This window comes from Pygocentrus nattereri, chromosome 23 (assembly GCF_015220715.1).
Source record: "Pygocentrus nattereri isolate fPygNat1 chromosome 23, fPygNat1.pri, whole genome shotgun sequence".
In the NCBI taxonomy this organism is placed as follows: domain Eukaryota; kingdom Metazoa; phylum Chordata; class Actinopteri; order Characiformes; family Serrasalmidae; genus Pygocentrus; species Pygocentrus nattereri.
This window is the reverse complement of record NC_051233.1, coordinates 15,537,228-15,561,154: the sequence shown is the minus strand read 5'-3', so window position 1 is coordinate 15,561,154 and position 23,927 is coordinate 15,537,228. Positions and strand designations below refer to the sequence as shown.

Genomic DNA, 23,927 nt, shown 5'->3' with positions numbered 1-23,927 from the left:
TAAGGCCAGTCCAAAAAAGTGTCTACTTCAGCTATTTCTACTCTTTTCTGTTAATTTCTGAATTGTTTTATGTGTAAAGAAGATTTGTTCTAACAAAACAAAACATTTGGAGAGTTTATTCTCTTTATGTCACAGCGTCACAAATAATTACTCTGATTAAATCAGTAATAACTAATTCTGAAATAATTTTACAGTTGTCACTTGCAACAGATCTTCTCTGGCAGCTGTTTTAAACAAATTGCTTTCTTGTTTTTTTAGAAAAAAAACAGGGCAACACTTCATAATGTAGGCTATAACTAAAATGGCAGCTCATGCTCATGATTTGAAAATTATAATCTTTGTAATTGCAGTTACGATATACACTGATCAGTCTCATAATTAAAACCACCTCCTTGTTTCTACATTCATTGTCCATTTCATCAGCTCCACTCAATATAGGTGCACCTAGTAGTTCTACAATTACAGACTGTAGTTCCATCTGTTGCTCTGAATACTTTGGTCTGAGAATAGTCCACTAACCAAAAAAATCCTTTTGGCCATGTCTTGTGACTACTCATGAAAGACTAGTGGATGACTAACACAAACTGTGCAGTAAGATATGAGCTGTTTCTCTGACTTTACATCTACAAGGTGGACAAACAAGGTAGGTGTGTCTAATAAATTGGACAGAGAGTAGAGTTTAAAAACTCCAGCAGCACTGCTCCATCAGATCCACTCATATGCTCACAACATACACTAACATGCCCCCAACATGACAGTGTCACAGCAGTGCTGAGAATAATCCACCACCCAGATCCACCACATGCTCTGTGGGGGTCCTGGCCATTAAAGAATAGGGTAAAAGGGGGGCTTACGGAGTATGCAGAGCAACAGATTGACTACAGTCTATAATTGTAGATGTACAAAGTGCACCTTTTATGTTAAGTGGAGCTGATGAAAATGGACAGAGTGTAGAAACAGAGAGGTGTTTTTAGTGTTACAGCTGACTTTTTTTCCAAGAAGATGAACTGGTCTAACTGAAGGGGGTATTTACTTTTCTATGAAAACTACTTTTTAAGCACAGTGAAACTGTCTCAGCGTCTTCCATGATTGTCAACAGGCGCAGTGTACCTTTGCATATCAGGCTCCACAGGCAATAGAGAACAACCTCCTTTCTCAAACAAAAATCTTTCCCTCCCGTAGATTAAAATATCACTTGGAGGGACGCATTCATCAGAACCAGTGCCATTCAGCTGGACCTCCAATCTTCCTGAAAGGTCACCTGCAGGAAATTGCATTGCATAATTTAGAACTATGGTAGCAGCGTTGGCTGGCAGTGAACAAAAAACACATAACTCTGGACTATGCTCTCCTGAGGAAGCATCTACTTTTCACTGCTGAGTTTCCAGCATATGTCAAAACCATGTCTGTGAAAGAATATTATAGCTCTCTCTCATCTCTGCATGGTTTGAACATGCATATAGTAATGAGTAAGTGCTGAGTATAACCTGATTTTTAAAGGAGAGTACCACTGATTTTTAAACATTTTTGCAGAATCCTGTCATTAAGATGTAAAAAGTCATTCAAAGTGATGATGTGAAATAAGCAATTCTAGAGAAACTTGCCTAATCACAATTGTTCCCAAGAAGTTAACAGATAGAATGGCTACAAATACATTACCTAATGACACCATCTAGTGATAATGTATTTTAAAGGGGGAGAGAAATGTTGTTTTACAGCAAAATAGTACTCAAAGAGGGTGGCACGGTGGCGTGGTGGGTAGCGCTGTCGCCTCACAGCGAGGAGGGCCTGGGTCCTCTGTGTGGAGTTTGCATGTTCTCCCCGTGTCTGCGTGGGTTTCCTCCGGGTTCTCCGGTTTCCTCCCACAGTCCAAAGACATGCAGTCAGGCCAATTGGACATGCTAAATTGCCCCTAGGTGTGAGTGACTGTCTGTGTCTGTCTGTCTGCCCTGCGATGGACTGGCGACTTGTCCAGGGTGTATCCTGCCTTCCGCCCGAAGACTGCTGGGCTCCAGCATCCCCCCGCGACCCTGACGGAGAAGCGGCTTAGAAAATGGATGGATGGATGGATAGTACCCAAAGAAATTGTATTTGTTCAGATTTACTACTTTTTTACCATTATCAGTATTACATATAAAATCTCAGTAGGCACATGTAGGTTCACTGGTTGTTTTGAATAACAAATAAGATGGTTATATTTGCATCATAGACCTCACAAGCCCCGGTTACTACCACCATCATTGTAAAGAGAGTCTAAGTTTCTGTACAATGCACCATTTTGCATCAAATCACTTTGACTAAGTTTTCAGCAGCTGAGTTGTTTAGAAATTTTTTAATTAATGCAATTTTAATTTAATTTATTTATTTATTTAATTTATCCCCTTTTATCACTACCTCATGGGTCAGTAACACTTCAGTACAAAAGCATTTTTATATGAACTTTTTCCTTTACTTGATTTTGACTTTACTTGAACATTGCTGCATAACCTTGAACTTTACTTCACAATAATGCCATAAATATGTAATGCCAGTTGTCATATCCTGGGTTGCCATGACATGATTTATGTCAATGTTATGTAGCAGGGTTTAAGTATTTCTGATTTTTGATTTACAGGTTCTAAAATGTCCATTCTATCTTTGTGAACTTCTAGTTGAAGTTGACTGTTTGTATGTGCCTGTGTGTACATATCAGCAGGAGGAGCCTACGAGGTCAAGCACCACCAATTCTTCAACAGTCTTGATTGGAATAGTCTGCTCAGGCAGAAAGCTGAATTTATCCCCCAGTTGGAGTCTGAGGACGACACCAGCTACTTTGACAGTCAGTACTTGTGTGTGTGTGTGTGTGTGTGTGTGTGTGTGTGTGTGTGTGTGTGTGTGTGTGTGTGTGTGTGTTTGGGGGGGGGGGGGGGGGGGGGTGTTTCTGAGTCATGCTTGCAGAGCAGGGCTGAGAGCCAAAAAGTGTCAGACTGCTGCTTCCTACATGAATCAAAAGTAGAGCAGAAAAGTAGAGTTCTGAACAGTAGCCATAAGTAAATGTAGTAAAACTGGATTTGTGAAGGTTTTTGGTGTGTCTCTAGTCATGAACAGATTTTGCAGCCTAGATAACCGAATAGTCTATAACAATGTTTAAAACAGCATCACATGCTTACTGTACACAAACTGGACCAATAATAACATTTAAAATTTCATATTTCATCAGATAATGATATAGAAGACCCCTATACATTGTGCACCCATTGTTAATATCAAAATCATGGATAACGTATCTTAGTTTTATTACATAAAGACAATAGTTCAGCTTTGCCTTGGGGCCCACCAAATGGTTTAACATTTTTAGGCTTACTAACACCGCTCTAATTTTCGGTAATTGTAGAGCTATTGACTGATGCAAAAAGGTAACATTTTAATAGCTAATAATACAACTAGATATATACTATTATATATACTTTACTTTTCTGGTCCTGGAATTAAAACCTTGAGTATCAGCCAATACTGATCCAATGCACTGTTTTGATGAGCTTCTTTAAGGTGTCTTTGGGTTGTTTTCTTAGACAAGGATTAAGACTAGTCCTAAACCACACAGCTTTTTGAATGGAAGGAAATATGTAGTCCAGGACTGCTTAATGCCAGTCCAGGAACCCAAGCCTTTATGTCTTAAGACTTCCAATAAAACTCTAAAATTACTCTAAAAACTAAAATTGTAGCTTTAGCACATGCTTATGCTACAATACTTTTACTCGTTCCAAACATACAAAGGAGTAATCCTTTGAAAGATAAATGTATGTGTATATCAGTGAATGGGCATAGAAGTTCATGTTGGTATTTTGATTTGCATTTAGCTCGATCTGAAAGATACCATCACCTGGAAACTGAGGAAGAGGATGACACAAATGATGAAGACTTCAATGTTGAGCTGCGCCAGTTTTCATCTTCTTCACACAGATTCTCCAAAGTGAGCTTCCTACCCTTCAACAACACTCCACACACACGAACGCATGCACACTAGTTGATAAACTTCAAAAGCTCTTGCATGCCAGCGTAATGCACATAATGCTGAAGCAATAATCCTCTTCCCCTGACCCACTGTAGCATTAGTTTTTGGCATTGAGCACAGCTCCTTTTCATGCATTGGCCATGAAAAGCTACCATGTGTACAGCCTTTTTTTTCTTTTTTTGGTTTTGGTGCAATGCAGTATGAATCCAGGAATATTGTCATGTGTGCAGCACAGGTTTTTCTTGACAAGCTTGATTTGTAATATATGTGCCTTTGAGATTGGGATACTTCTTGGACTATTTCTGAAATGTGTGTGACAACAGGCCATTATTGTCTGTCTAGTATACATTGTACTGTCACAAGTATGCAGAGCATTCACTTATACAAGATTTAAGCTCATGCTAGTTTTAAACTAAGATTTTCAGTTTCTAATGATTGTGTTAATTACACTGCTGTCTTGTTGTGACAGAAATGCATATAACTATTAATATTTGTTAAATATTAAGAAACTGTCCTTTGGCATGTTTGTTGACTGCTGTAGGTGTACAGCAGTCTGGATCTGTCTCGTGGGCAGCTGGAGGAGAAGGGAGAGCAAGCGGAGAAGAAGAGTGAGAGTCCTCTTACTGTCGATTCACTTAGCTGGACCCCAGACTTCACAGAGATGTAAGTCGATAACAAGTCGTACTTTTATTATGCTCCCTGCTTAGTCGTTGCTTTTTAATAATCTGCTAATTTGCAGTAGTTTTGCATTAGTATTCATACTGTAAACAAGTGGTCTACAAGTATGTGCATGTAGGCATGTTGGTGCCCTTTACATTTTTGTCTTTTTTATTGAATTACTTTGAAAACAGATTATGGAACCCAAATTTACCATTGCATTACAAAACAAAGTAACATGGCTTTATGCATGGTGTCAAGGCTGAAGCTTTAGTGCACACTAAACAGTAGCTAAAGTTGGCCTAGTTATTTTAGCCTCAACTTAATAGTGCTAAGTAAAAACGGTATTAGTTCAGCCCCAGTGGAGATGTTTTAAGATTTTTCAGTTTTCTGAATAAAAATGTAAAGTGTTATCAGTGTTAGGTCTATAATACTAGCAAGGTAGGCTTGTACACTGTAAAATACACCACATTCAATGATTGTGAAAATACCTAGATAATACTTGACACCTAACTATCAACATTTCAAATGCAACAGATTGTAGGCCGTTAAAGGCTATATGATGACTAGGTGAGCTTATGCCTACTGTAAAATAAGCTGCATGGATATTGTTGGCAGAATTATTGCAGTAAACAGTATCATCCAAGAATCATATTTAGTTACAGAGTACCACATATGAGCCTTCCACTAAGGCTAATTACTTTGAAAAAACGGTTAACATTCAGAGTTTCTATTTATTTCTTATTTTCTTGCAGAACAGACTAAAATTGTTATCTTTGTATGTGTGTAGTCACTTGGTTGATGTTCTATTATATGCAAAAATGAAATCCAGACCATTGCTGTAAATTGCGTTATTGTAACTACAGATTATTTTCCTTTTTTTTTTTTCTTGTGAGCAGGCCATCCCTATCACACTCATCTGATACTGAGAGCACCAGCCTGGGCAGGCGCTCGGGTCTGCTGCCTAAGTTTGCCATTTCAGCCGAAGTAGAGAGCTGTGAGGGCTCACTGGCTTTGGAGGACCCCAGTAAATTAGACTTCTCCATCGGAGAGCTGCCTCAAGATGAGCCTGATGCCACCACTCCCTGCAGCACTGTTAGCAACTCTACCCTTTCAGGTAAAAGGAAAGATTTGAACAGATCACTGAGCCTGTGGTTAAGGATGGGTACAAGCGTGCACACTGAAGTGCAGACATCAAATGTTGTAGTAGAACAGGCTAATCTGAGAACATATCAATAACTTGTGGCACACTGCTGCTTATCAGCAGGGTCTGACTGAGGATGAGATTTAGGTTTTAGGTTGAGGATAAACACTTTCAGTATAACATTAGACAGATGGTAGACACCTTGTGTAGTGAAAGCCTGGATGTGAATTCCAATAAGACTCTAAGGGTATTATAAAGTAAAGAGGTGGAAATGTAAAAGTCTGGGGCAGGGTTTCTTACAGGGTTATGTTGATGTGCATATATTCATTGATGGGATCATGGTTGGATAGTGTAGTGGTTAACACCTTTGCCTTCTACGCTGTAGACTGGGGTTCAATCCCCGACCAGGGCAAGCACCCTACACTATACCAATAAGGGTCCTTGGGCAAGACTCCTAACACCACCTTGGCCTACCTGTGTAAAATGATCAAATTGTAAGTCGCTCTGGATAAGAGCGTCAGCCAAATGCCGTAAATGTAAAATGTAAATGTAACCAATTTCAGATGCAAATATGCAAATGTCTGAAAGGAAATTGCATCATTAACAGTCACACCAGTCTTTTGAAAGAATATTTTTCAAAAAGAAAGTTAAAGTCTTGCAATGGTCTGTTTAACAGAAGTAGCATTTGGTTTGTGTCCTAACAAATACAATTTTATGCCAAAGTTCCGGCCCAGCCAAATTACGTTTTACTTTTTAAGTGAAAGTAAGTATACATCCTGTATAGCAAACACATGTCTGTACATTGTAATGGACAATTGTTTATTTGATGAATTTAGCTTATTATAGCACAATTCATATTGTTTTTTGCATTATGGAAAACTAAACATGCACAGTAAAATCTGCAGAAAATTACATATTTAAGTTTGTTCCCTTTTTTAGGATATGTTAACCTACTTTCACATAGAGAATCAACAAAACATAATTTTCCTGGGGTGTTCCAACTGTGAGTAGTTGAATGTAAGTTAATCAAAATAAAGTGTTTTGTTTTTTCACCTCTGTTTAAACAGGCAGCTTCTCTGAGCACTTGGACCAGCTTCCAGCACGGCCAGAAGGAGTAGACAGCTCGGACAGCACCTGTAGGCCGTCCACTGACACCAACACTCAGCTGACTACCATGAGACCTGAGGCCACTGATAAGCTGAGCACTGTCAGCAAAGTTCCTAAGTCAGCGTCCGCTAATGCATTGTCTCTCCTGATCCCTGGTGGTGAGTTAGTGTCAGTATTTGAGCATATGTGTGTTTGTACATAGCCCATGTCCCTCTGAAGCATGAAGGAGAAAGCATATGCTTTTTTATTTGCAGATTACACACAGAATTAGGCAAAGTGGGTTGAAGGAGGTGTGTGCAAGCTATGAAATTCACCATAGCTTAGCTCCCACTGTGAGCACTGCATTTTGTGGAGCAGCTAAGGACTGGAGCCATGATTTCTCGAGCATAGTGAGCTGTGGCAAAATCAGGTCATTTCAGCAGTTCAGGGGTAGAGGAAAATCCTGCTGGCCTCTCTCACAGCAGGAGAGAATGTACCATAACCATTACTTGGACATTTTTAAAGGCCCATTACAATAAAAAATTAATTTCCTTCATTTTTCTCATGTCCACATGATTCACATATGGCAAATTCTCTGAAAACAGCACAACAAAACACACAAAACATTTGTCCTTTATGAAATGTCATGAAAGCCGACAAGTTAACAGATTTACAGATTTAAAAATGTGCAATTTATACAAGCCTGTTTAGTCTACAAAGTCTACCAAAGATGTTTTTTGGTAAATATCACCACAGAAACATCATAAGGGTTAGGGTTTTTTTCCCTTTTTAGCCATGTTTTTCCAGTGAAGACTCACGTTGTGGTTATTGGAAATTTAATGCAAACATTTGATTAGGTACAGAAATACATATGTCTATATTTGTTTATTTGACATTAACTAATGTAGTGTGCACTTTTCCTGTTCCTCCAGATGTTTTTGGTACGTCTCCACTGGCTAGCCCCATTTCTCCCTACTCACTGTCATCAGACCCCTCCTCCAGAGACTCCTCCCCTAGCCGTGACTCCTCCCTTTCTGCAGTCAGCTCACGCCAGCCTATCATCATTCACAGTTCAGGGAAGAAGTTTGGCTTCACTCTGCGAGCTATTCGAGTCTACGCTTGCGACAGTGATGTCTATACTGTCTATCACATGGTCTGGGTAAGAGCTTAAATGAGATTTGGAACATTGTGTCAATGTATTTTTCACAGTCAGTCTAGTTTAATATTACATTTTCAGATCCACTGTACAGTGGCTGCTGACCCTATTCACAGTACAATTAAAAACACATTGCAAAATCATATCTGTGCTGTAAACACAGAAAACACTTCTATCTAAATGACTACACCTGAACTACATTTTACAAACACTGCAAATACACAGGCAATAAACACGGGCAACTTCAGAAATGCTGCAAAGCTAGTCACAACACGACGGAAGTGAGCTAGAATGCAGCGAAAATATTTCTGGAAGACTCAAAGGGGATTGAATATAATGGGAAATCACTGAGAGGAGTATAAGGCCATGGACACTCACATCCCAAGTTTGTGGTTAACTTGGCTGGCTAGTTTGCTATCTAACATATAGCTGTGTTGTGGTACACACTTAAAAAATATTTCTTTATGGGTTGTTTAGTAAAGAAAATGGTTCTATATACAGAAGAACCATGAACACTTAAAGAACCCTTTTTGTGATTTGAAGGTTCTTTGCATCGTTAAGGTGTTCCTCAGATTATGAAGTGTGTGTTTTGTATGGTTCTGTATACAGTGCCTTGCAAAAGTATTCGGCCCCCTTGAACTTTTTAACCTTTTGCCACACTTCAAAAAGGTCAAACATAAAGATATGAAATTGTCATTTTTTGTGAAGAATCAACAACAAGTGGGACACAATTGTGAAGTGGAACGAAATTTATTGGATATTTTAAACTTTTTTTAGAAATAAAAAACTGAAAAGTGGGGCATGCAATATTATTTGGCCCCCTTGCGTTAATACTTTGTAGTGCCACCTTTTGCTGTGATTACAGCTGCAAGTCGCTTGGGGTATGTCTCTATCAGTTTTGCACATCGAGAAACTGAAATTTTTGCCCATTCTTCCTTGCAAAACAGCTTGAGCTCAGTGAAGTTGGATGGACAGCGTTTGTGAACAGCAGTTTTCAGCTCTTTCCACAGATTCTCGATTGGATTCAGGTCTGGACTTTGACTTGGCCATTCTAACACCTGGATACATTTATTTGTGAACCATTCCATTGTAGATTTTGCTTTATGTTTTGGATCATTGTCTTGTTGGAAGATAAATCTCCGTCCCAGTCTCAGGTCTTTTGCAGACTCCAACAGGTTTTCTTCCAGAATGGTCCTGTATTTGGCTCCATCCATCTTCCCATCAATTTTAACCATCTTCCCTGTCCCTGCTGAAGAAAAGCAGGCCCAAACCATGATGCTGCCACCACCATGTTTGACAATGGGGATGGTGTGTTCAGGGTGATGAGCTGTATTGCTTTTACGCCAAACATACTGTTTTGCATTGTGGCCAAAAGGTTTGATTTTGGTTTCATCTGACCAGAGCACCTTCTTCCACATGTTTGGTGTGTCTCCCACGTGGCTTGTGGCAAACTTTAAACGAGACTTTTTATGGATATCCAGAGTGCTCATGGGCCTCTTGGCTGCATCTCTGATCAGTCTTCTCCTTGTTTGAGCTGAAAGTTTAGAGGGAAGGCCAGGTCTTGTTAGATTTGCAGTGGTCTGATACTCCTTCCATTTCAATATGATCGCTTGCACAGTGCTCCTTGAGATGTTTAAAGCTTGGGAAATCTTTTTGTATCCAAATCCGGCTTTAAACTTCTCCACAACAGTATCTCGGACCTGCCTGGTGTGTTCCTTGTCTTCATGATGCTCTCTGCGCTTTAAACAGAACTCTGAGACTCTCACAGAGCAGGTGCATTTATACGGAGACTTGATTACACACAGGTGGATTCTATTTATCATCATCAGTCATTTAGGTCAACATTGGATCATTCAGAGATCCTCACTGAACGTCTGGAGTGAGTTTGCTACACTGAAAGTAAAGGGGCCGAATAATATTGCACGCCCCACTTTTCAGTTTTTTATTTCTAAAAAAAGTTTAAAATATCCAATAAATTTCGTTCCACTTCACAGTTGTGTCCCACTTGTTGTTGATTCTTTACAAAAAAATTACAATCAATTCATATCTTTGTTTGAAGCCTAAAATGTGGCAAAAGGTTGAAAAGTTCAAGGGGGCCAAATACTTTTGCAAGGCAATATAGAACCTTTTTGTAAATGTCAAGTATGTAAAAATAGAAAAAAACCCTTTTTGATGCTGCATAGAACCTTTTTCACGAAGGTTCTATATAGAACCATATAAAATGCACTCAGAAATTTGAAGAACCCTTTAAGCCTTTACCTCCATAAATCTGAGGAACGTTTTTAATGATGCATGGAACCCTTTAATCACACAGGGTTCTTTCAGTGTTCATGGTTCTATAAAGAACAATTTTCTTTACTAAAGAACCCTTGAGGAACCATCTTTATTAAGTGTGTAGTTATCTGTTAATTACTAGTTAAACTTCTACATTTACACTCTACAGGTAATTCCCATAACAATACAGTGACAGTAGTAAACTGCACAAATAAAAGTTAACTTGCTTTTGCAAGTGAATGTTTATGCTGTATAGAATTTAAAAGTCTGAATGGCTCAGTCCTCTTTTAGGGTCTTCCGGAAACATCTCTGTTGTGTTGTGACTGGCTTATCAATGATTCTGAAGTTGCTTGTGTTTTCAGTATTTGCAGCGCTTTTGCGAAGTGCAGTACTGGTGTGGTCATTTTGATGAAAGTGTTTTCTGCGTTTGCAGCTCATTTTTATTTGCAGTTTGTTGGGCCTTCTCAGACACCATACCACTGTCTATTAAAATTTTTAATATAGAATAACTATATTCTTTTAACACACTCACAGCTTTTTGTTCATCATATCAGTTTTCTCTAAACTTATAAGGGGATAGAATGCATAGGGCACATATCATTGTTCTCATTGTAATACTGTCGCAATATTTATGTGATATTATGATATGTGATATTGTTTCTCTCAAAGTAATCTTGGTTAGTCTTTAATATGTTAAATTATTGCAACTCAATAAAGCAAATATGTTCATATGACTAAAACTGATTGAAAAGCTAGGGGTCCCCAAATATATTATCATATCGTATAAATTTGTTCTTGCCTTTTTGACTATATTCTAATGTGCCCTGCAAACATATTTGTAGATTACATTTTTTAAAAACTTTTTTTTATCAGAATGTGGAGGATGGTGGGCCTGCTCATAAGGCTGGACTCAAGGCTGGAGACTTGATCACTCATGTCAATGGAGAAACAGTCCATGGACTGGTACACACTGAAGTGGTAGAGCTACTGCTGAAGGTGAGAATTTCATTCTCACTACTGTGACTGCACAGTATTTCACTTTTTGTTTTTTTTTTCAGTGGCTTGTACAGATATTAGTGTGATACCTATAGAATTATGTTGCCTCTTTGTTTACAGAGTGGAAGCAAGGTTGCCATATCCACCACTCCTTTTGAGAACACTTCGATCAAAACTGGTCCAGCTAGAAGGAATAGTTACAGGAGCAAAATGATAAGGAGAACCAAGAAGCCAAAGAAAGAGAAAACGCAAGAGCGGTGAGTCTTGTTAATAAAGCAGTGTGACTGTATGATGCACCATACCTCGCCACTAGAGGTAGCTGTTGTTCCATTTGTCTTACATGCTTCACTTTATTTAATACACCAACAGTAGAGCTCAGTGACAATTTGATATCTTCTGTTTCTCCAGGAGGCGATCAGTATTCCGACGATTTGCCATGCAGCCCTCTCCGCTGCTTCACACAAGCCGTAGTTTCACCTCCTTGAACCGCTCACTATCCTCAGGGGAGAGTCTGCCTGGATCCCCCACGCACAGCTTGTCTCCCCGCTCTCCCACTACTGCCTTTCGACCCACCCCTGATTTCAACCAGTCAGGTCAGAACTCTGATTTGCAGTTTTTAGAATGGATATTACTAATTTTGCTTGTTTCTATTTATGCTTTATTGCATGTCACAATCTTTAATTGCCCCATTTTGCAGATTAAAGTACAGCTGATTAATTGGGAAGAGATAATGAACCCCTTAAACATTGCTGGACCTTCCTAGCAAGTCCAAGTGTCCATTCCTTCCTATAATTTAATAATGACTCAGACATTTTGCATTGTTTTCTGTGTAGTTACTGAATAATGAGTGTTAGGATGTGAACATTTAATGGCTTACTGTCAGATGCTGTTTTCAGAGATAGCCTTTGCTGTTTGCTTATGTAGATCTGATCTTTTCCACTGTGTTCCCAGGTGGCACATCTTCTCAGAGTAGTTCACCCAGTTCCAGTGCCCCAAATTCCCCTGCTGGCTCAGGCCATGTCCGACCGAACACCTTGCATGGCTTAGGCCCTAAGCTGCCTGGACAGCGTCTGCGTCAGGGCCGCCGCAAGTCTGCAGGAAGCATCCCCCTCTCTCCGTTGGCTCGAACACCATCTCCAACCCCTCAGCCCACATCACCTCAGCGGTCCCCGTCTCCCCTGCTAACTCACACAGTAGGAAGCTCCAAGACCGCACAGGCCTTCCCTGCCAAGATGCACTCACCCCCTACAATCGTCAGGCACATGGTGCGTCCTAAAAGCGCTGAGCCCCCTCGGTCCCCACTCCTTAAGAGGGTCCAGTCAGAGGAAAAGCTCTCACCATCCTACACAGGTGACAAGAAGCATCTCTGTACCCGGAAACACAGCCTCGAGGTAACTCAGGAGGAGGCACAGAGTGAGATTGCACCCGGGGGAGAGCACACTCTACAGTGTGTGGAGGAAAATTCTTGTGAACCGCCTGCCATTACCCGGGTAAGACCTGCTGAACAGGGCTGCCTGAAGCGTCCTGTCTCTCGTAAGGTTGGACGGCAGGAATCTGTGGAGGAGCTTGATAAGGAGAAGTTAAAGGCAAAAGTGGTGGCAAAAAGGCAGGACTGGTCTGAGAGACGCGAGTCTCTGCAAAAACAAGATGCACTGCAAGAGGCTGAGGCTACCACATGCTCCCACACCAGTGACGATAAGGAAAGGGGGCATCACGGACGAGCCGCAGGCAGACCCCAAAACAGCACAGAGTCTGGCTCACTTGAGAGCAAAGCTGCAAATGCCATACTAAAAGATGTCTTATACAAAAAGCTAAACACCAGAGCGTGTGAAGGTGTAGTGGAATCCCTCAGCAGCACCGGGGACTGTGTCTCACTCTTAAATGAAGGTGTCAGATCAGCCCCAACTCAGGCAGAAAGGCAACTCTCCAGACAGATTAAAGAGGGAAGTAAATCAGACAGGCTTGATTTCAAAGCTCCCAACATGGAGTTTGCCAGAAAGAGGCAGTCTTTTGAGGAACGTGAGGACTGCATGTGTTGGATCAACCCTGGTGTCCATGAAAGCCTTCACTTTAATGCCACCAGATCCAAAAGTCTCCAGCTGGACACTGCTTTGACATTGGATCATACAAAAGGGTCAGTTGGCTGTGTCCATGCCACTCCTGGAATCAGCACAGAGTCCTTGGGCCCTAAGCTATTTAGTGGGCGAGGGGAGAGCGCAGTGGAGAAGCTGCAGATGATTTCCTCTACCGAGGGGTCCATCAGAAAGACCTCATCTGAGTACAAACTAGAGGGGCGACTTGTGTCTTCCCTGAAACCTTTAGAGGGCACGCTGGACATAGGCCTGCTCTCTGGACCCAGGGTTTCCAAGACTGACACATGTCTCTCCAAGATGGCAGGTGGCCAGATCGATGGTGTTGGGCTGGCAGGAGCTCTACAGAGCCAGAGTGAGAAGCATCTGCTAAGCCCTCAGCAGAAGCCTGTGAAGAAACAGACATCCCCTCCACCAGGAGTGGAAAGCAATGGGGCCAATGTGACTTTGACCAGCAAAAACACTGGAAAAGAACAACCTCCATCTAATATAAATAACATCATTGGTTCCATTAGCAGTGATGGTACTCTAGAGGCAAATAAGCAGGGTGAAGGAATCAAGTTACAGGTCATGTCCACTAAAATGGAACCAACTGACCCAGGTGGAAAATTGGAGACGAGGTTGAAAACGGCTCAGGAGATGAGGGCTGCCCGACACAGCACTCATTTTGCTTGTGGGAAAACACCCTCAATCAGGGAGGTCAGTAATGAAGACCAAGATGATGACATGGAAAACCCTGAGGACAAACCTAGTCAGCAAAACAGTGCTGTGAATATGTCCGTGACGTGTGACCTTGTCATCAAGGAAACCACCTCAGCACAATCTGATGTTGGTGTTAAAGATGTGAGAGAGTCAGTTGTCAGTCCACAGAATTTGAACCCAACTACAATATTTAACAGCCTTGAAAGCCCAGGGAAAGTAGCAAAAACAACTAGCTCAGCAGTGGTGATAAAACAGGTACATCAATCAAGAGCAGACAAGGACAAAACAGCAGAGACACATATCTCAACTGTGGCCTCAGCACAGGCTCTGCCTCAAAAAGAAGAAAAATGTTCCCAACATCCAGGAGCAAGTGGACTGAACAAACCAGGAAGCACAGCTCAAATCATAGATAAGCTTGCAGAAAAGGTACACATAAAGACTACTGGTAAAGATGCAGCAAGTAACACACTAGTTTTAAATGTGGAATCAGAACTGTCACACTCACAGGGCTTACTTAAAGGAAAAGTTTCTGCTCCACAAAGTTTAGCTTTATCCCCCCCAGTCAAAAGTTCTGTTTCTGCTGTATCTTCAGCAGAACCAGGGAACCCAGTTATTAAAAGCCCATTGTCTCCAGATGCTCCTATTCAAACCAAGCAGAGAAAAATCAACACCAACCAATCTCCCAAACCTGCTCCTCTTAAAGCCATGGCTGCTGTAGTTCCCGAATTGCAACATAGTATAGAAAAAAACCCACAGCACACTTTGGAAATTAAGCCAAGTGCTTCTCTAAGTACACAGCCCAAGCAATTATCTCCCAAAACACTAAGCACTACTTTTTCAATGGACAGACAAACAATACCTTATCCGGCCTTTAAAGATAACTCTGTCATGACACAAAATGCTGCTGTAGAAGTTGACAAGGGACATAGATCTCAAGATCATGAGCAATGTGGAGGCAAATCTAAAAACATAGACAAGGAGCACATAAACCCTATAGTTCCAAAAGAGTTGAAAGATGAGTACAATTTGCCCAGGAAGCTTGTCAAAACTGCTGTGTCACCTGGAGATAAAGCAAATGAGCCAAGAGATAAAGTGGCACAAAGCAAAGAAGTAGGCTTAAAAGATGCAAAATGCTCTGTGGCAAAAGATAATGTCGATACAACATCAGTCAGAAGTGAAAGTGTAAAATGGATTGAGAAACAAGGGGTCCTAGCCACTAGTCAGGCCCTCTCCAGCTCCATATTAAAGGAGGACACTGGTGCCAGTCCACCAAAGATGAAAGGTACTGGTACTAAGACCAGCGATGCTGTGCAGGTTCAATCTGCAAGTCTTCTTGAAGAGAAGTTAAAACCTAAAAGTGCTCCAGATCTGTCTAGTCAGAAGTTCAGCAAGTCAGTACCTGATGTTTGTGGGAAAGATGCAGGTCTTGTACAGGCAACAGTAAAACAGCCACAGCAGTCAGCTACTAGTGCTCCATCAAAACAAGGATCTTTAAGTTCCAAGAACAAACCCAAGGTAGAGTCCCCACTAGTAACATACCATGGTGGCAAGGCAACTGAAGAAAGAGGAAAGCAAGAGAGCAAAGCATCAGTGCAGACCACCATAAAAGACAGCATAGATGTAAAACCAAAGGAGCAGAGAGACCTTACCCTTCCTGCATCTAGAGCACAGCTACAGAAAGAGATTTTGGGCCATACTGGCTCCCAGGTTGGTGCTGTACCAGTGCTACCTGTGCCTGCTGTTAAGGTTCACATTCTCAGTGGATCCCCCACAGTCAAAGGCGCTGGTGCCACAGTGGAGATGTCTGGACAGTCAAGTAGAGAGCCTGTGAGATTTAAAGTGGACACCTCAAAACCAGATCCCTCACAGAAAGCCAACCGTAAAGACACGCAGAGATCTGTGACGTTGAGCAAGGAAGGCGCAGTACCTGAGAAAGATTCAGCTCGCTCTAAGCAGTCCAAGGATCTCCCACGAGGTTCTAATAAAAAGTGACATAAAAGATTTCGGTGGTTGCCAAATCAACCTCTTCAATCTTTCTTTCTTTTCTTTTTTTTTTTTGTTTATTTATTTTTTTAAAAGAGAAACAGCAAGGCAATCGTATTTTTTTTCCATGCATTCTATCATAACGCCTTCCTTTCTGAGGACCGGTGAAGCTGTTACTCCAGTGTTCAATGATGGACAAGAGAGAAAAGCATGTAAGTGTGTATGCTAATAAGCAGTGCTCTGTTAATACTTTGGGTCTGAAAAGTTGTAGTTTCGCTTAACACCTGATTTGCTGCTGAAGGTTTTTTCCCCCTCTCTTAGATCTCCCTGTTGTGCAAGGCGAGATGCATGTAGGAAAGTGTGCAATCAAATAAACATGGACAGAACTGTGCCAGTTGAACCTAAGTGGAGTTGTGAGAAACAAAGATGCAGATGCAGTCCTAGTGCATTTCAGCAAAGTAACATGCATTTGTCTTGTATTCAAACTAAAGTTGTCAAGCAAAATGCAGTGGTTTTACATGTGCTGACAAACCACAAAAGAAATATTTGTAGCAATGGTGCTGATGTCTCGGCACACAAAAAAAAATACCACCAAATTTGTCCTTTCTTGTTATTGTTTTTGTTGTTTTTGACCTACTTAGAGGCAAAGTGTGCAGTTTTGTTTTGGGTAGTGGTGCACAGAGGGAATGCACTTTGTCCTGTGCTTCTCACCTAGAACTATTTTATAATGGAATCATCTTACGGTTCTGGACTCATATCTAGTGGAAGGGGCCTTAGGATATTTTGGGCAGTGCAGCTTGCTGTTCTTAGCAGGCTGTGGCAAAATTCACATTCCTTTCACATACATCTCTACATTTACTGAAGATTAATTTTTATGCAAAGTACTGTACATAGAGCAATGTTAATTGTACAAAGGGTGATCCATGGGATCAGCTGAATATGAGTGTTGTATGTTTTATATGTATATATTTTGCTATGTCATATGTTTGTATACTGTACTCGATATGTTTGTTGCTCAGTGATCTTTTCACCTGCATAGTAAATGTTGCCATAGGAAATAAGCTCATGTAGAAAAGTCCAGGAAAGGCACGATCGTGTTCTCATTTCAAAATGAGCCATACTTGAAATTACACTGACACTAATAGCAGTAATCACAGCTCATCTTCAAAGCATGTATTAGTGCAAGTAAGTCTATCTGGACAGCTGAAAGCACCTTGAATGTCCTCTCTTGACTGATTGATGAAAAGCTAATCAAAAGTTTAAAAAAAGGGAAAAGATGGATGTAGAGCACTGCACAAAAGTTATACTTTTAAAAACTGAATGTTAAAATTTTCCTGTATGCTGTGCTGTATATCGTAACTCTGGTTTTCCACATAAATTATCAGGATATTAGGGCTAGTCTTTACCATTAGCCATTAAAACAATGAGAATGGCAACATGTACTCAATAGGATATCATAAGCAGAATAGGCTCAACTGAAGACAGGATGCATTGTGTTATGACCTTAGTCAGGATTAAGGCAGTCAGGACTTTCAGCCTGTGTTGTGTCTATTATACCTGCAATTGGTCGCGAAGTCATATACAGTGTGTAATGCGTATACAAGTGTGACGTGTAATAATTATCTAGAGGCATTTTTGCACTGACAGTAGATTTGTCTAATGACTGTACATTCGAAATCAATACTACTAATACATTTCACCCACGGACAAATTCAAGATTTTTAAAATGTCTTATGTAGTCTGTATAACTTGTCTCTAAATGTACTTATCCAAATATTTCTATGGACATTTATCATTATTTTATAAGAGTGACTTAAATGCAAGTGACAGAAAATGAGACTATTGAATCACTTTTAAAAACATGTAATATTTGTTCTGAGCCACATACCTAGTCCTTTTTCTACCATTTAACATACAAGATACCCTGGCAACTGCAGTATGTAGACTACTATGACAGTAATGTAATATAGTATCTTAAGAATTCAAAGAGCATACAGTATATTAAAGCTGGATATGAATGTTATAGAGTGCACCATGCAAAGAAAATGAAATTGATTGTAGAGATTTTAAACTGTAGTAGCAGAATCTGAAGTTTTACTGTCCCTCGTAAGCTTTGCAAACAGAATTTGAAGCCTGAGGAGACAAGATGCACCTTATTACTAAAACATAACACATACTGTGTTTCTGGACAAAGATCATAAATGAGCATAACATGAACATTAAGTAAATGTGAATGTTTAATGGGGCAAGTTGTGTCATCTGTCATAACCATGGTCATGGTCATGAACGTACCACAAAAAAATGTTTAATGGATGGATTGTCTTTCCGTCTCCATGCCTTTTACTCTGACAGTTGATGTTTAAATCCTTAACTAAGCACATTGAATTTTGTTTACAGCTAATTCATGGGTGTATATTTTGAATATTGTGTTATTAATTTGCCAAATCTATGTGCTATGACACAGGAAACTGTTGTGATCATAGTGTGTATGTTGTGATCATAGTATGACGTCCAGGAGGTTGTGCCGTTGAAGACTGTCAGTCTGTAGTAGCCAATCTATCTGTTCTGAATCTGTCAGGTCTAAAGGGTCCTGCATAGTTTCTGGAGTTTTCTTTTCTCTCTGAGTGTGAAATTAGTGTTTTGTGTAGAAGACCCTGCTTCTCATTGTTTGTCTTTTAGGATCTGTGCAATAAGAGATGTGGTTTTGAGTTTTGTATTTCACCCAAGGAAACTCTATGGATGTCATAGATGTTGTATTCTATACAAATATTTATACTTCTAAGGTTGTATAATACTGAAAATAAAAAGGCATGACATTAAGCTTCTGTCTTCTCATTTATTTAACTGCTGGTTTTTCCTTTGACAAGGTCAGTTTTTATTAAGATCAGCTTCCAATAGAGGAATTCCTGGATATATCAAAATTACATTATATACAGTGTCCTGAGGAAACATCAGGGACGTCTCTCACAGTCTCACATAGTTACTGCATTCTATTTCAGTGAAAATAAATGAAGAGACTTGTTAAAGAAGGATATAATTTTTTAACCTTCTTAGTTCATGGCCCTGGTCATATTAAGCACAATTACAATTCATTGTATCATTTAAAATACAAATTTCTTGCTTTTTCCACAATCTTTAATGAAAACATGACTTTTTGCTTGTGTCCAAAACACCTGGTTTTTGACTAATGCCGTGCACTAAATAGGCAGGACAAAAATAATATTAATAACCAATAATTCCCTTTTTCCAACCTTACCAAACTTGGAGCAAAGTCACAGACCGTCCCTAATGCCACATTTCACTCAGTAATACATTATGATGCAGGAGAAACATTTCTGGTTGATACAGACTTTAAAGTTTGAGACAACTATGAAATGAAAAAGAAAAGGAAAGATTTGAGTTTGCAGCGCTGTTGAATTTTTATGACTAAGCAGTGTACTATGTATATCTGGAATGGTCTGTCATTGAAAAGGCATGCAAGCCAGAGAATTCACTTCTCAGCCCTTAACATGAATGGTCAGAAGTTACCCCCATTCACGTTGAGGGCTGATAAGTGAATTCTCTGGTCTGCATGTCTATGGGACATGTCTGAATGTCTTACAGATCTACTTCTTTCAGGAAAATAGTTACAAAGACATGATGATCTTCACAGATGGAAGAATACATTTGTAAGTGCAGACATACCTTTGTCAGTATTGCAGGCTAATGGTGGTGTGGAGTTTGTTTATAGCACACATTGGACCCTTTCACAAAGGTGTCATAGAATATCTGTACATATCTGCTTCCAATTCATAGAAGCTAATGCAGTGCCCTGTAGAGTCACTATATTGCAATACAGTTGGATGCAATATGACCTCACATCTACTTCCAGCTAACTCAGCATAGCTAGAAACACGATTCATATGTGATTCTTTGATACATTCTTGTATATAGTTTAAAGGGACATGGCAGGTTTATGAATATATTATGAATGTATCCATAATGTTTATACACTAATGACACAATTTTCTACTGATATACACTCTGATGCTAATTTATTAGTTACATATACACTATACTTACTTTGACTGACCATTTTAATATGGATACCTACCAGGCAGGTGCACTTAGTAAATGCATGATTACTGCTTGTGTCACATCTGTTGCTGTCCAATTTATCTACTCCACCTGTGAGATCATCATCGGATCACAAATCACAAGATGTCATTCGAGTGGTGGAACGTTCTCAGAACTGCAGTGAGTCCAACATGGCAATAGCATTGTGGTGTGTGTAGCGCTTATAAAGACCAAATCAACTTCAGGAGTGTTTCTGGAGTTTTTAAACAAAGCAAAGTCACTGTTGGGTCAGGAATAGTCCAGTTAAAATTATCCTTCCAGTCTTGTGGTCAGACACTGACCACTGATGAAGGGCTAGAACACGTTCCCAGGTAATGAAGAACCCCCTGCCCTGCACGTTTTGTGCTTTCCTGTCGTAACGCACCAACTTCTGTTTGAACAGCGTTTGTTAATGAGATGCTTATTTGGATCAGGTGTGTTTGTGGCAGGGAAAATACTTAAATAAGATTTTGTATACAAATAAGTTGCCAGTAAGTGTACACAACATTTAGAAACTGCCTGATACACTTCAACCAGCACAACACACACTAACATTCTACTACCGTGTTGGTATCACTGAGAATGCTGAGAATTCAATGCTCAAATAATATCTGGTCATTGGTATTCCTATAGTGGTCCTTTTCCATTGATGGAGAGGGCAGTGTTTCCCAGCCCTGGTCCTTAAGAACCCTCAGCCCTACAAAATTTTGTATTTTCCTGCCAAAAGGCACCCACTTCAACTCAGGAATGACTTGTTAATTAGTGAACTACCTGGATCAGGTGTGTTAGAAGCAAAGAACACTAAGATGTGCAGGTAAGGGGGTCCTCCAGAATCAGAGTTTGGACCCACTTGGGTAGAGGATGTCTGACAAATGTGTATCAACAGATGAGCAGTCAGTAATTATTAACCTTTTAAATGCACCCACATAGTTGAGAATGTATGTAAATACAAGATTACAAGGTGTGCATAATATACCTGTTTATTTCTTTACAATCTTGAATAAGATACAGATTTAAATTTCCTCACAAAACATAAGATGGATATTATAATAGAAAGTATAATTGCAACTGTAAGCAAAATAAGTAGTAATCCATATGAATTTTTACACTGTAAATCAACATATATAATCGTCTGGTTTAAGGTACTACACACCGTCTCTTGTAAGTGTTTCATTTTGTTTGCATTTCCTTTAGCCCAGTTAATAAACTGGTAGTTGGTACAGTTGCAAACCAGTGGGTTATAGCTCAGATCGATGGTACTTATTTCCCCTAAATCCTCAACACTTTTGACATCAACTTTCACAACTACGTTTCTGGCGAAGTTGAGCTGGATCTGCTTTAGTGAATAGAAGGCTGAAAAAGAAAGTATGATAAGGTGATTTTTGCTCAGGTCCACATTTATGAGCTTTGTAAGGCCCTTAAACACATTTTCCTTGATGTCTGTAAACCCACATTCAGACAGATCCAGGCTTTCCAAGAGAGGAACATAATTAAAGGTCTCTGCTTTTGCTAGAATCCCACCTTTTATGGTGTTTCCTTTCAAATTGAGCACTAGTAGGTTCTTCAAGCCCTTAAAAAGTTGTACATTTGAAAGATCACTTCCTGACCATGACAGGTTGAGTGTTTGAAGATTTTGCAGATTTCTAAATGGAGATAAGCTCTTTAGGCTGTAGTTCATGTGGCTGCAGTCTAGATTTTGTAGTTGTGGAGTGGTAGTGAATGGAAGAAGCTCCCTGATGTAATTGTAACTAAGATTTAGAAGTTTCAGTTCATAGAGACCAGACAGCTGTTTGTTACAACAAAACTCGCCAGTAATCAATTTATTATGGCTAAGATCTAACTCGTTCAGGTGAGAGAGAGGTTGCAGACAGCTCTCCTTAAAGAGCAGAGGCTTCAAGTTCCCACTGATTGACAAATGAGTCAACATGGGGAAGTTTGCTGCATGGATGTTGCAGATGTCTCGAAATGTATTTTCATCTAGCACCAGATAAGACAGTGTAGACAGGTTGGACAAGTTAGACGGGAATGATGAAAGATGTGCTCTGGTGAAGTCCAACTTCTTCAGCCCTTTCAGGCACTGAAAGCTAGTCGCTGTGATATCATGCAAATGTTGAAGCTGAAAGTCTAAATCAACCACTGATATGTAACAGAAGGATTGGAGCCCAGTGGATGTTATAAACCCTTTTGTGCTGTCCTCATATACCCCTAGATTTAGTTTGTTGGTTTTCATTCCCTCTAATCCCTTCAGTAACACAGAAGTGTTCATTTTGTTGAAACAGCCACTGAAATCCAAACTACCTATGTCCAGTCCTTGAAAAGCATTTGGCTCAACATCAACAAGATTGTTACCTTTGAAACTGAGCTCTGTACCACTTGCTTTCTGAAACCCTACCACATCTGCTACACTTATCTTCTCAATAGAATTCAAGCCTAGAAGAAGTCTCTTCATTTGTTGCAAATTGAAATTACTCAGGCCATCCAAAGAACTAATGTCACTTCCTGTAAGTTCCAGAGTCTCCAAGAACATGAGATTGGCAGCAGGGATGTCTGTTAGACTGCGTATCTTTGACTGAGCTAGGCTGAGGTGTTTTAGGGCATGTGGTCCTGAAAAGGCACTTTCTGCTATGAACAGCAGTGGGTTTCCTACCAAAATAAGACTCTCAAGGTTTGGCTGATGCTGAAAGATGTCTTCATACATGAAATTAATACTGCACCTGTATGAGAAGAAAATATGAAATATATGATTTGTTCTGACAGCAAAAAAAAAAGTTATTATGGTTTAAAGTGACCACTAACCTTGTCAGGTCCAGTAAAACAAGACTCTTCAGCTTTTGGAACGTAGAGTTGTACAATGCTGGTAAATAGTTGAAGCTGAATTCAAGAGTTTTGACTGAGTCTGGGACTTCATCTGGTACAAACTGTAGTGCCAAACCACTACAGTCACAACCAACAGCAGTCTAAGAAAAACAGTGCACAGTCATAAGTCATAGTCTAGTATTTTTGATTAAAGAGCTTAGATTTTTTAGCTTAGTAAATAAGAATTATTTTAACTTCAAACATTGACTATTTAACTATCAAACATTGCATTGAAGATTAAGAAAAGCTTTGCTTTGTAGTTCTTGTGTGCCCACACATTTTGTTGCCTTTTATTTAAGAAAGCATTTTAGCCATTTAAAGAATATATGGTAAGCTTACCTGTATGCACTTTTCTGTGATCAAATGAGTAGTTTCAGAAGAGGCCATGAAGTACAATAAAATCATAGTGCAAAAAGACACTGAACTTTCCATTGTGTTTCCACCAAAAAGCACTGAACAGTGACCTGTACTCAAGTTCTTTAAGCAGTTATATAGAAAGATTGCAGAACCTGAAAGCGAAACCAATTGAAGAACTAGCCTGTCTCTTTGTTCTGCTCACAATTATTGTTTTGTTTAGACAGGCACACAAAAAAGGAACTCATGTGCCCCTTTTTTTTTTTACCATTGTTTTGCCTCATAAGTAAACTGAAGAGTGTATACTCTTCCTTGTCTTTTCCTGCAGAAATATAGAGCAGGACCCCAGCACAGTTTGGAGGTTTCCTACTCAAACGCACACACTAAATCTTGCATTTAACTGGTAAACCCTCTAGAACTGGAGTTGTGCACCTCTGGGTTAGGGTGTTGTATATTGTGACCTGTGTGACCTGAAGTAGACAGCGCTAAATATAGGCATGAACACAGTACAATGTGTCTTGGAGATCACCTATGGTGTTC

The 23,927-nt window shown here is 39.9% G+C and overlaps 2 protein-coding genes across 17 annotated transcripts in view; one reads left to right on the top strand and one right to left on the bottom strand.

Annotated features, from left to right (window-relative positions):
* mast4 (microtubule associated serine/threonine kinase family member 4) overlaps positions 1–18,902 on the top strand; it is a 170,951-nt gene extending 152,049 nt beyond the window's left edge. For 15 of the 16 annotated variants that reach the window (XM_037533498.1, XM_037533497.1, XM_017714123.2 and 12 more), the window contains 10 exons: positions 2,693–2,818; positions 3,840–3,952; positions 4,536–4,657; positions 5,551–5,768; positions 6,863–7,060; positions 7,814–8,040; positions 11,185–11,307; positions 11,428–11,564; positions 11,716–11,900; positions 12,259–18,902. In XM_037533498.1, the coding sequence (XP_037389395.1) occupies positions 2,693–2,818; positions 3,840–3,952; positions 4,536–4,657; positions 5,551–5,768; positions 6,863–7,060; positions 7,814–8,040; positions 11,185–11,307; positions 11,428–11,564; positions 11,716–11,900; positions 12,259–16,091 (5,282 nt within the window). In that variant the 3' untranslated portion in view covers positions 16,092–18,902. The remainder of the gene's footprint in view (positions 1–2,692; positions 2,819–3,839; positions 3,953–4,535; positions 4,658–5,550; positions 5,769–6,862; positions 7,061–7,813; positions 8,041–11,184; positions 11,308–11,427; positions 11,565–11,715; positions 11,901–12,258) is intronic. The other variant, XR_005129511.1, reaches the window with a different exon arrangement.
* A 2,263-nt stretch (positions 18,903–21,165) lies between these two features.
* Positions 21,166–23,493, bottom strand: cd180 (CD180 molecule). Its single transcript, XM_017714095.2, has 3 exons — positions 23,373–23,493; positions 22,974–23,134; positions 21,166–22,891 (listed from the first exon to the last, which is right to left on the bottom strand). The coding sequence occupies exons 1-3, from the start codon at positions 23,463–23,465 to the stop codon at positions 21,166–21,168; spliced, it is 1,980 nt and encodes a 659-aa protein (XP_017569584.2). The 5' UTR covers positions 23,466–23,493.
* Positions 23,494–23,927: the final 434 nt, after the last annotated feature.